This window comes from Diceros bicornis, chromosome 7, assembly GCF_020826845.1.
Source record: "Diceros bicornis minor isolate mBicDic1 chromosome 7, mDicBic1.mat.cur, whole genome shotgun sequence".
NCBI lineage: Eukaryota > Metazoa > Chordata > Mammalia > Perissodactyla > Rhinocerotidae > Diceros > Diceros bicornis.
Genome location: NC_080746.1, coordinates 32,782,269 through 32,796,040, shown reverse-complemented (window position 1 = coordinate 32,796,040; position 13,772 = coordinate 32,782,269). Strand labels below are relative to the sequence as shown.

The 13,772-nt window shown below is 35.0% G+C and overlaps 1 protein-coding gene across 12 annotated transcripts in view; it reads left to right on the top strand.

Moving 5' to 3' along the window:
- Positions 1-13,772, top strand: part of YAP1 (Yes1 associated transcriptional regulator) — a 111,606-nt gene that overhangs the window by 48,595 nt on the left and 49,239 nt on the right. For all 12 annotated transcript variants that reach the window (XM_058545344.1, XM_058545340.1, XM_058545336.1 and 9 more), the window contains exon 3: positions 5,340-5,455. In XM_058545344.1, coding sequence (XP_058401327.1) covers positions 5,340-5,455 — 116 coding nt within the window. The remainder of the gene's footprint in view (positions 1-5,339; positions 5,456-13,772) is intronic.

Below are 13,772 nucleotides of genomic sequence, written 5' to 3'. Positions count from 1 at the left end.
AGGTAGCATGTTGTGTTCTTATGATTTCCCCAGCAATTTGAAGATGTGACAATAATATTATTCTTTGTAAGGTCAGAATCCCTGCATGTTCAAAGCCCCGGTTTGAGTTTCATGAGATTTACGTCTCACAGGAGAATATGAAGCTCTCTAAATATTTCTAAATACCATAGCCTCAGTTAACTTGTGGGATTATGCAAAAAGTCAGTTTTCTAATGGTTCACTTCAAGATTTCTGCCCCTTTTTTGGTTCTGTATACGTTTTACTAAGTTATCCAGTATGAGACCAGATTCTACAGTGTAAAATTAGAGAGACAAAAGCCAACAGGAGACGTGGCTCTGTTGTATACACAGGAGAGACTGCTGTTGGACATGGACCTTGATCAGAGTACAGTCAGTCGCTTATGTTTCATCAGTCTAAACTTTGGCAAATTCATTGTTTCCCAGCCTTAGCTGCTCTAGAGTGAGATCATAGGGTTTATCTTGGTCATAAATTCAATCTCCTTTTCTTTTCCAAAATAACAGCAAAGAATAATTTATTTACATATCTTGAAAGGGCTGTAGAATTTCACACTTCTTATTTTCCTATAGTAAGTTCAGCAGCTAGACTATTCTAAGAAACAAGATAAACTAAATCTTTAATTATTTTCTATGTTATATATAACCACTCATATTTTTAACTCTGAAAATACTGTTTTATGAGTTTTCCTTAATTTTATCTTCTTGGTTATGTATTTCTATTCTGTTATTTATAATTTGACATTTTTTAAAATCAAGTGTAGTTTGAGTGATAAAATTCTCTTCAGCCCTGTTCAGATTAACATTTATGTGAACCCTTAATCACCTACATTTCTTAAATAATGCGCACTGCTTTAATATTCATTCAATTCAGCACATATTTACTGAGCCCTGCTGTGTACCAGGCACTCTCCCAGGTACACCTCCTTCAGAAGCTTATATTCTAGTGGTAGCAGAAATTGTGTTTTGTAATATTCTGGCATCTTTTATTGAATCTTCAATACCCATGGCTTTTTATTCTGCTTCCTCTTGGTATTTATGCAATATTTTTGTTATTCAGTATGTATTACACAAGAATTGACATTTTCGATTATTGTCATTTTCATATATATGTCTAGTGCAGAAATTGTTTTCAGAATTCCTGGGTATCAGATACAGTTCTGTGTGTACTGGATGTGTGACCTTGTGCAAGTCCCTCAGTTTTCTATTTGCATAGTGGGGGTACCAATAATGCCAGCTTCATTAATCATCTTAATGTTATACCTCTTGATAAGAGGGTAGAAGCCATCACACCAGAACTTACTCAGCTTTCACCAGCCAGTGAAATTATTTGCTTCTGCCCCATCCTTTCTTTCTCACCTCCTGTTAGAGGGGAAGCAGTGTCTACATTCTGTTCCTTCCTACCCTCTGATGGGTGACTGTAACTCTTCAATGATCCCTTAGCACATCTTCAGCTACTCTGTTTCCATTCACATTTAAACACTTGTGTCTCTTCCTCTTAAACAAAAATTAATGTCATGTTCATCCAGTTGCATTTTTGCTTTCCTCTGTACAGAACTAAATTTGTCTGCTTCCTTACCTCCTATTCACTATACTCTCATCGTGGCACTGAAGCTGCTCTTGCCAATGTCACTAATAATCTCCTTATTGCTAATTCTAGTGGATCTATAATCCTTACTTGTAATTTCATTTTTGGAAAAGGTGGGTGTTGATAAAATCAGTAAGGCTATGAAGCTTTGGGAGAAAGTTTGATGTACTTAGAGCAAAAAAGAAAAAAGCTTTCTTTTCATTAATTCATTGACAAATATTTATCAAGCACCTTTTTAATCATTGAAGATATGGTAGTTAATAAAATGGATAAAAGTCCCTATTTTCCTGGGGCTTATGTTAGTTGGAGGAAATAGGCAAACAAAATAAGTAAAAATATATCAGATAATGATAAAGAATTATCAAGCAAAAATGAAGCAAAGAAGAGGGAGTAGAACCTTAGACAGGGTAGATTTTAGATGGCATGGCCGGGGAAGGCCTCATTAAGTATATGACTTTAGAACAAAGACTCCAGAAAGCAAAGGAAGGTACTATGCAGATACCTGCGGGAAGAGTGGGCCTGGCAAACTATTTTTTATTGGTCTCAGAAAAAATACTTCTTTGTGGTATGAAATGTTTTTATAAAGATTCTTGTTCGTATGATAAAAAGGAAGGCTGGATATTTTCAGGTATACTGTTGCAAATCAACTTATTGTAAAGATAAAACGGTATTTTTCATGATTTAATCTTACAGAATAAGTGAAAACAAAAATTCTAAAGTTAATTTTATTTCACATTTCCTTTGACATCTAAGTGGTTGCATGCTTTTATAGTTGGACAATTTAGATAATGGCATCTTTACTCCTTAAAGAGATGTGGATCTTTTTTAAGTAATAGGAATAATAGCTGAGGTAACATAGTACAGCTCTATAGAGATTTAAACTAACTTAGTGAGGTTCAGCAGCTTTTTCAGGAGGAGAAAAGAAATTTTAGCAATTGTACACTTAAGTAACATTTCAGCGAAGTAAAATTATACATTCTCTGCACTGTATTCAAAACCCTAATTTATTTAAAGGAGAAGGAAGCCTTAAGAACAGATTTGTGGATTGGCTCCAATATTTAGGAAGATTCATATGGTTCTTATGTTTAGTCATCAAAATGGGGTCTTCCTAAACTCTTGGGTGGAGCCCTATCTAGTTATAAGTGGATTAATATGATTTATGTAATCAGTTTTCAGAGAAACTCAACTGTTAGATATTTAGAAAACCTTCAATCAGAATCCTGAACTTGCTTCTAGTATACCTCCTCCTCCTTTATGCCTCATAGATGCTGGGGATTTTAAGTACTGGAGACAAGGAGTAGGCAGTGGCATGCATACACTTTTATTGAAATTTAAGAGCCGGTGATAATGAATCACTGGCCGTTTGTTTTACTGGTTTCTTAACATTATAACAGGAAGTGAAAAACATTTCCCTAAATTTTGGTCTTCTTGTGGATTTTAAGCTTCTTTCTTGAGTATGACAGTGTTAATTGCCAAATGTGTATTGCTTGATATCTGGAAGGATGAGAAACACTGTATATCTAGAGAACATTTTATGGTTTAATTTGTTCAGTGGCTCATACAGAGAATTGAAAAGGAAGAGAAATAAGCTCTTACTGGGCCTGATAAGGACTTGATCTTTTGGAATGAGGTGCTTACATAGCAAGACTTGAACAAGGTTTTTGCCTATGTTGTCTAGACCAGAGCAAATGCTAGAGCTGCTGCTAGAAAGCATATATGACTGGTAGAAAAAAAGAAGTGCTGGTGAGTTAACATTTGAGAAATTATATACTCCACTAAATAAATAAATATTATCTCTTAATATTTATAGTTGGTCTGTAATAGCCTTGAATTGACAGGTACTGTTGTCCATCCTAAGTATACAAATCTTCCACATTCTTACTTCCCTGTTTTCATCTCATTTTTGCTTGCCAAGGAGCTAGAAGAATTCTTCTTCCATCTCTAGTAGATAATATTAAAGGTCCACTCTAGCCAGGGTTGATGATCCTTTTTTACTGTGTTATTGATAAGATAACATTATTGATGAGATAGCATTCTAGTTCCATTTCAGGAAAGTTAATGACAGAGTGTCATTTCCTTACCATTTACATGGGTAGTTATCATGGGATGATTCAAAAAGAGAGAACTCGGATTTGAAATTTATTTATTTATTTATTTTATTTTATTTATTTATTTTTTTGTTATAACTTTATTTATTTATTTTTTTCCCCCAAAGCCCCAGTAGATAGTTGTATGTCATAGTTGCACATCCTTCTAGTTGCTGTATGTGGGACGTGGCCTCAGCATGGCCGGAGAAGCGGTGCGTCGGTGCGCGCCCGGGATCCGAACCCAGGCCACCAGCAGCGGAGCACGCGCACTTAACCGCTCAGCCACTGGGCCAGCCCCAGATTTGAAATTTAAATGGCCATACAAAAAATGATTTGAAGGATTTCTTTTTTAAAATTACCCTTATTTCTGGCTGCCCCCCTAATTTAAAGAAGAATATGAATTCATGATCATTTAATAATGGAAAACCTAGCAAAGCAGAGTTCTGTAATTTTGCCATCTAGAAATAAACTGTTAAAACATCTGATATCTATCCTTCCCATATGTTTTCAGTACACAGATACACAGATATTTAAACAGCCTCATATTGTACGTGCTGTTTTACAACCTACTTAAAAAGCCACATTATGAATATTTTCCATGTTGTTAAATATTCTTCTAAAATATTTTCAACAGCTGCATTGTAGTCCATCATATGTAGCAATATTTATTTAACCAATTCCAATCATTAGGTGTTAGCTGGCTTTCAAATTTTTGCTTTTATAAATTATGCAGAAGAGAACTTTATGCATAAGTCTGTGAGTACTTCTCTGGCTGTTTCTCTAGGATAATTTTTTAGGTAGTTTCATGTGTATAATTTTAGTTTTTGTTTCACTAAAATTTGTTTGTTTTTAATTTAATTTGTTTTGAAACAAACTTTGCTGGAAGACGAAAACTAATATTTATTGAATGCTCATATACCAGATACCATGCTAGATGCCTTGTAGTTTTATATATCATAGAATCTTGAGCTGTTTTCATTTCCAGTTTTTTATAGATAACGAAGTCTGTATGCACACATATAAGATATTTTGCAGTAAGTTAACAGTATGTAGAAAATGTTTAATGTTTTGTTGAGCAAATAACAAAGGCCTTTAACAGTTACAGGAGGCAATGAAAACTTACAAATGAAGTTTTTAATTCTGTTTTGGCTTTGGAGTATATATTGTAATATGAATTTTTCAGCTTTTTGTGTTTTACAACTAAAGGATTTTAGGCTTAAAAATTATGTATTAATTGACATTCTTAGCTCTAGGAGGAAAAAAGTGGATGATTCTCTTGGGAATTTTGGGTTTTAGTCATATGACTACTGTTTTAGATGGTTAGTTTATAAATCACGTTTTATCTTTAAATTAGAAGCAGGTAATAATTGTCTACTAGGTGAAGTTAGTTTCCCTTCACTTAAAATTCCAGGCATAGCTTTTTCAAATCTTGCACTTACAAGATCTAGGAGGTGAAAGTTGAGTGATACAGGGATGAAAAAGGTTGCAGAGGAAGGATGGGAGCTGTGAGATAACATAACTGTGCTTTTTACAGAGCTAGTTTAGAACCCTTGCCTGTTAGCCCTTCTATCTCCCCTGTTTTGATAAATGGGATTGTTGTTTTTAGGACCTAGTATTTGTTATCTAATGCAGTGGTTTGTTTTGTCTCAGTCACATCGATCAGACAACAACATGGCAGGACCCCAGGAAGGCCATGCTCTCCCAGATGAACGTTACCGCCCCCACCAGTCCACCAGTGCAGCAGAATATGATGAACTCGGCCTCAGGTGAGTGAGACACTGTAATTAGAGCACACCAGGTAATGCTTGTGCATTGGTAAAACTTTCTCTGGAAAATAGTAATTATTCTTTTAAGGAAACTGGAGCATGAGTGATGGTTATTTTCTAACCAGTTTCATATGGGAGACTTAGTTTTATTTCAAAATAATGTGCTATACCAAAGCCTTCTTTAGTCATTAATACATAAAGGGGCTGGTATCTGAAAGCCAACAGTTTTTAGAGTTTTAGTTCTGAAGTGAGTATCTCAAATTCCTAGTTTGGTTAGTTTTGACATGCTGGTGTTTTATTCTGCTGCTCTCTTGTGTCTGAGATCTTAGAGTTGAAGTTTCTCTCTTCTTCTTGTGGTTTGGATGGGAAGCCAGGCTGTGGCGTTCTTAACCTACCTTTTAAAGTAAATGTTCATTCTACCTTGAGAAAAAACTGGAAGGTAGCAACTTATAAACCCCAAAGCATCTTTCTTAGGTCTAGTACATGTTATTGAACACATTTCCACCTTTTTCACAGAAGATAAACCTGAATATAAATCTTTCTCTGCCTCTTATTTGGCAATTTACTTAAATCTGCTGTTTTTCTCATCTGTGTAATGGGGAGTAACAATGCCCCTTACTATAGTGAGGAAGATATTAAAGAAATAATATAATATGTATAAAGCTTTTATTACAGTTCTAGTACAGAGTAGGTACTAAGTAAAGGTTTAGTTCCTTCTTATGTAGTCATTTAGATGCTGTCTTCTTTCTTCTTTGTTATGTGGGCCCAAGAGGATAGCTACCCCATTATACATCTTAGTGCATATGAGGATAAGGTGCCCTTTCCTCTGGGAAGATGCAACCCCATGCCTAGCATCAGGGCTTGGAGCATTTGGGCTGGATTTTGACCACAGCCTTGCACTCCACACTTGACGCCCTTTGATGAGTGCCCTGGTTCAGAGCACAGATGGCAACAACAGTAATTGGCAGCCCTAGTGGTGTTGATGGCTTTCTCTTTCATAGCCCATCCATCTTCCCTATCCAGCAAACTGACCAACATAATATTGATAGCTACACTGTAGATTTTCTTAAACAACAGCTTTTGGAAAGGGACCCGTGGAGGTGGGGAGAGTGGTACAATTAGTTGACAAAAGGATTCCTTGACTAGGAGAGCTCACAGAATTTGAAATGTTTTTCTGCCCCTAACGATGATGCCAATGTGTTGGAGTGTTTCTGCTGTTCCATAACTCTCTGCTCTTGCCTTTGGTGGGTGGCACATCTGAATGCTAAAGAGTTAAGAGCTGAACGAAAATCAAGGCAGGATTTGTATCTGAGCTTTCCTTGTCATAAACTTCCTTTATGTAAACTCTTGAAGAAAGGTTAACTCCTTAAGTCGTCTATTTTAGCTTATTTTAATATGAATACATTTACTTATTTTCAGAATCTGTTTTATATGTGACATTTAATTGAAATTAAAAATTTTTAAAGGCAAAAAATTATGCGTTTATTGACTAATATTTTTATTTGGCAACTATTTTTTTTAATTACCAAATTTCCAAATAAAATTTGTGAAAGCTGCCTCGTATTTAGGGTCCAAAGAAGATGATTCACGTTATTCATTTTGTCATGCTCCGTCTAAGACTATTCCTTAGGAAATAAGTAACATAACTCATTAATTTAAATTTTATTTTGGAGGATTAAGCATTTCGCATCTAACAAGGTTGATTTTTTGATTCTTTTAGAACATTGGTTTGTTTGTTTCCTATTAAATTTTTTAATTGTAATGGTGTAAGGAAATGGGGAGAATTTATTTTCAAATTTATGTTTACAATCAAAACTATTAGGGCCGGCCCCGTGGCTTAGCGGTTAAATGTGTGCGCTCCGCTACTGGCGGCCCGGGTTCGGATCCCGGGCACGCACCGACGCACCTCTTCTCCGGCCATGCCTAGGCCATGTCCCACATACAGCAACTAGAAGGATGTGCAACTATGACATACAACTACCTACAGGGGCTTTGGGGGAAAAAAAGGAGGAGGATTGGCAATAGATGTTAGCTCAGAGCCGGTCTTCCTCAGCAAAAAAAAAAAGAGGAGGATTAAGATGGATGTTAGCTCAGGGCTGATCTTCCTCACAAAAAAAAAAAGTATTATCAAATTGGTTTTAGTGGGTTATAAGGTATTTGTCTATATTTTATTTCTGCTCTGCGTTTTGTTTGTAAAATATGAAGTGTATTTATATATACTGCATATAACTACGTAGGCATGCTTACTTCCAGCTGTATTTAGTAAAGAGAGGTGACTTGGCAGGAACAGTTTAAGTGGCAAGAAGTGCAACTGTAGTGGGTTAGGAGTGAGGCGGGAAAATGTATGGAGAGAGGCTTGGAAATAAGAAGTTGGAGGGATGGCCGGAGATGGGAAAAGCTACCCCCAAAGAGACTTGAGCATGTTTAAGTGGTAGTAGAAGGTATTCAATAATAATAAGAAGCCCTATTTATACGCCAGGCATTCTGCTAAGGTCATTTTGTACTATCTCAGTTAATTCTGATAAAGACCATTTAAGTTAGATGCTGTTATTAGTCTCGCTTCACATATGGAAAAACTTGGGTGACCTTCCCAAAATTACACAGCTTTTAAGTGGTAGGAGTGAGGATGCAGACTTTGGTAATGGTGTTTGAGAGCCCGTGCTCTTAATCTACACGTGAACCAGGCTTAGGATAAGTGACAGAGTAAAGCCTCAGTGAAAGCAGAGGGGATAGGACATATTAATGCGCTGGAGGCACTATTTTAAAATACCTTGGAGAAGAGAGACTATTTAAAGAGGACACTAGAGGTCATTGTCTTTAATGGGATGATCAGACAGTATGTTGAGTTAAGAAAGGAAGAGACAGGTAAGGTGAAACCAAAAAGCTCTTTTAAAAAGAAAAACAAAAACTGATCCTAAAAAGAAAAAGAGTGACCTAAAGTTTCAAAATGCGAGTAAGGTATTAAATTTAAGTACATATGAAAATTCTCAGAATGGGACAAATTTAAGTCTGGATTATTCTGAATTTGATCACAAATACAAATGGGGTCTTACCTCTCAAATCAGGTGTTGAGGCTATTGATAACATCTGTATAGTACATCCCTCTTTGTTACTCTGAATTACATGCACTCAATTGTTGTCTTTCATTTCTTCCATTTCAGTGGGCATTCAAGAGTAAGTGGAGAACTTCTACATGGTGTTGAAATGCGTTGGAATGAATATCATAGGACCTGTAATCTTAATATACCTCCTGTTCATGTAAAATTATAGCCATAATGTCATGTTAATGAGGTTTCAACCTAGAGGCTTCTCTTTCTCCATGTGGAAAGCACCCACAGTGCGTGGTGGCTGTGCATTCTCTCTCAAATAGCTTTAAGAGAAAATGATCTTATCTCTCCTTGAGAAAAGCAGCAAAAGTGATGCTCATCTGTGCTTGGAAAATAACCTTTTAAGGAGTTTTTAGAGCCTGGAGACAATGAGGAAGGAGAATTGTGAGGGTATTTAAGTAAGTTTCGAGGGCATTTACCATAACAAAGCAGCAAATGGCTTCCAGGTAAGCAGGGTGTCTACAGACAATTTTCACCCTGAAGGGAATGCCTTCTGAATCTGCTAATCTGAAGCCTTCAGATAAAAGAGAAAGCTGCACAACTCTTTTGAGGCACTGTATTGGGTTAATCAAGCTAAATGCAACTTGATTTACATTTTTATCATTAATTATTTTAACAAGAACTTTCTAGTTTTGCTCTTTTTTAAAAAAAATTCTCTTCATTCAAATATTTGAGTCTAGCTTTGTGTTCTGCTCTAATTATGTCTAATCAGACCAATTTCGTTAAAATACTGTCATTTTCTCTAGACTCTCCAGACCTGTTTTCTGTATAATCTTTAATGGTTGGCTGGACCAAATGATCTTTTAAGATTCTCTCCTCTTCTAAGATTTTATGAAATCCTATTTCTTTCTATCTAATTTGGTTTAGCAAAAATGGTCAGTTTACTTTTGTTTTCACAAGTCCTTTTTCAAAATGTGAGGTTGAAATGATGAATTGCGTTGCTAGACTGGAGACCCGTGGTTCGTAATTGGCCAGATTTCTAAATATATATAATCGAGAAATCACTTAAAAGTGCACCTGGAAAGGGTTCTAGAGGCAAAACTTACTAGATCCTGTGAAGAAGATTAGTTTATCTTCTTTAACTGTTCGTTTAATTGGCAAGTAAATAGACAGTGAACTTTGTGAAAGGAATTTGAAAGGTGAGGAAAAGAAAATTAAAAAATAAAAAGAAATTTGAATAATTCAGTAAGATAATGGTTCTATTTTACTTTACATTAAAATATATAATAAAACATAAAATTATTTTTATATAATAAAAATAAATAATAAAAATTTAATTAAATAATTAAATAATAAAAATAATAAACCCTATTCTATTAAATTAGTTGATGATTGCCCTTTAGAAGTTATATTAAAGGTATTATGCTTGTATCACATTAATTTAATAGCCTTTAGATGCATGCTTGGGATCTTTATAAAATAGTTCTTCTACATACTGAGGGTTAGGTAAACATTAGTGATTTTTGTGTTAGACATTAGAAAATAAGGACTTGGAGAGAGAACAGTGATACTTATTTAACCAGCTCTATTTATGTGAAGATATTAAATATTTTAGTAGTAGCTTATTAACAGTGACCCACAAGATTGCTGAATCTTAAAGCAAAATAAAGTCAAGAATTTATCAAGTAAGAAATTATCAAGTCAAGAAAGTATACTCTGTGGTGATCCAGAAATAACTTTACGTCAAAGGGCTCTTAACTGCTTAGGACTGTTAAAAATCATAAGCCTTGATTTAAATTAAGCTAAGTCAATTAACCCAATTATCTGCTTTTAAAAAATGTACTTTGATAACAATCCAAAGTCCCATGTCTTATTACAGGTACATTTTAAAGGATTCATTATTTTTATATTTTATAGTCAGGCATTTATTTGACTAATGCCCAGATCTACCAATGCAGCGCTTCAGATTTTCCTATTCTGAAAACGTGCATGAAATTCCTAGGAAATACCTCAAGATGGGTGGAGAAAATGCCCTCTTGATGGTGAAAGATGATGCATGTTAGAGGAATGTGCTCAACACCTTGAAAATGTTCAGAAGCCAAGTGAGGGGTCCAGAGCTGCCTTACTATCTGCCTGGTGTGTTACTCCTGCTTTGTGTCATCTCTGTCAGAGCACAAAAGACCAAATGGGAAACAGAGATTGTTACCAAGAAAAATGACAGGTAAAGAATAGATGTGAAATGTAAAAATGGCAGGTAAAAAGTAGATATAAGGTTTTTAACTTTAAAAAGCACAGAAAGGGTAAGGATGTATGAGAAGTTGCAGAGCTGACAACAGGTTTTAGGAGTTGATAATTCATGTGTTATAGTTCACAAACTTTGAAGTTCTACTTTTCACCTCTGGAGTGAACTGAGACGGAATTCAGAATAGGGGTCAAGAGCAAGGGCTCTTGGAGAAGGGTGGACATGGGTTTGAGTCCCAGCTGTGTCGCTTACTGCCTATGAGATCTTGGACAAGTTACTGTATCTACCTGTGCCTCAGTTCCTTCACCTGGAAAATGGGGATGACAATTATAATAGTAACACTAAACTTATAGCCTATTGTGAAGGTTAAATGATACAGTCCATATAATGTGATTGTTAGAAATTATTAACAATATACAGTACTTGGTATGTTGTATTGAATATATAATAGATAAATAAATGTGATCTATTTTACAATTTAATCAGTTTATATTAACTGATATTTTACAATTTAATCAGTTTAGATTAACTGATAGCCACTGCTGCTTCATCGAAAATAATTTTAAAAATCTGTTACCACACTGTCTTTGGGCTGTGTTTATCTCCACAAGCTTTTTATCATCAGATGTGGGTTGTTGGCTCATATCCAAGTCGTGTGTTATCTTTTGGCTTTCAGATTCACATAGATTCTCTATTTGGTATAGATGGTAGAGTCTTAAATATAATTATGATTTTCTTCTTTTACATCAGTCAAAATTTTTCTGATTCTTCTGAAAGTTCTTGATTATTGTAAGTTGGAAATTATTTGTCAATCTGAAGTCATAATATATGGAACAAGACTATATTAAAGTATATCGAACAGGAATAAAACTGTAACAAAGCCCAAAGTCAGAGCAATGAATGAAGTAAGAGACAGAGACAGTATATTTTATTAATTACTCTCAAACTCCTGTCTCAAATATCTTTTTTTAAACCAAAATTGCTGCTTTCTTTTTTCTCATATGGAAATTTAGATGAATTAGAAAAGATGGCCACAGGAGAAGGGAAAATAGTAAAAAGCAAAAGTATAATAATCCAAAATCAACATAACTAATCCTTAAGAAACTCGGTTTATTTTATATAGTTTGTGTCATGATTTATGTGATGATTGAGTTCCTGAAAAATGGTTAGTAATATGGAAACAAGAAACTATTTTTCTTATTTAAAAATATGGGCCAGTCCATTTCATTTTAATAAAAGTTGCAAATAAACAATATATGGGGAATATGAAGATAAAAATACTTGTGAAATAGAAAAAAATAATTCAGTGAAAATGTCCAGTCAAGTTGCAGATAACATTAGCTTGCCATTATCGTTATCTTCTCCAGTATAGGAGTTCTTCTGCAGTCTGTTAAACCCACTGATGCCCTACACATGGCACTTTTTAATCTTGATGGCTTCTTAACTTTGCTGCTTAATGAAGCATGCCACTTGTGTCTGGGCAGCTCATGGCCTCTGTTTTACTCTTGTGGTGAAAGCCTTTCACTCCCTCTCCACTGAAGATCACTCTTGATGTTAACTGATTCTAGTCATGATTTTTAACTTTTCTAAATAATATTAAAACTCAAAATACCTGGGCAAGGCAGCAACGTTTGGCAAAGGGAACAGTAGATGTTGGCTGATAAATTGTCATTCTTTATGCTTAGTCTACCCAGCTGGGCTTCTAAAATAAGCTCCCAAGGTAAGGACCCTTCACCTTCCAATATATCAGCAAAACTTGAAACTCAGTTATTCTGAATTGAGACGTGTTTATATATTACTTAATGTATTGGTGTGTACAATCTATAACTTGTGTGTGTGTCTGAGAGAAAGATCGGCCCTGAGCTAACATCCAATGCCAGTCCTCCTCTTTTTGCTGAGGAATATTGGCCCTGGGCTAACATCCATGCCCATCTTCCCCTTCTTTTTATGGGACTCTGCCACAGCATGGCTTGACAAGTGGTGCGTCGGTGCGCACCCAGGATCTGAACCTGCGAACCCCGGGCTGCCGAAGTGGAGCATGCCCACTTAACCGCTGCGCTACTGGGCCGGGCCCTATAACATTTTTAAAGTATTCATTTCTTCATTCCTTTATTGGAAGAAACCCAAATTAATCATGTTAAAAGGTGGTTATATAGAATTATTTGATTTTCCAGTAGCTGCAGATCAGTATTTTTTAAATGATTATTTCAGTTTGAGATTCTGATATCCAAAATAACTGTCTAAATTTCAAATGTGTTAGGGAATACTATGTTCATATATTTAGTTATATGCTTGATTATTTCAGAGAAAGTAATTCCTTCCTGTCTTCTTTGCTTTATATTAGAGGTTATCTTCTAAAGCAAGGGGAGATATATAGAAACTCAAGGTTGTTGAGTTCCTTTGACCTAATCTTAGAGCACAAATAACAAATATTTTAAAAAATCTATTAGAAGAAGTCTTTTGAAGTAATCATTTGGGAAAGGAAAGTTCATTTGAATTCTGAAAGTTACTAAGATTTTAGTGTAAATACTGAACCTAATGAAGAAGGAGAGGATACAAGCTTATTTCTGTTATTTTAACCAATATACTAATTTAGAAGAGGAAGAGGAAGAAATTTTTAGATACATTATATTTTAGATTTTAGATACATCATTGCCACCAGCTCTCTTAGAAAAATGAGTTATTAGATAGTGGTGCTTAAAATAGAAGTATCCATGTTTAACTTTGCTTCAGTAATTATTTGTAGAATTTTGGAAACTTTGCTCAGCTTTGGAGTGGAGAGGATGAGAAAGAGATTAAATTATTTACATTTAAGAACCAAATAAATGCCTGTTTTATTTCTTCTCTTGATAAGTGTTGGAATATAATTTTTGTCTTTCCCACTGATTTCTAAATCCTTCTGGTTACTCTATTGCTACAATAATTTTATGACTCATAAGAGGAATATTTGTGTGAAAGATTAAGATGCTAATTCTTTAAAAATGGTATCCATGGACTGCCATATATAGGCAGCATCAGTGAAATGAAA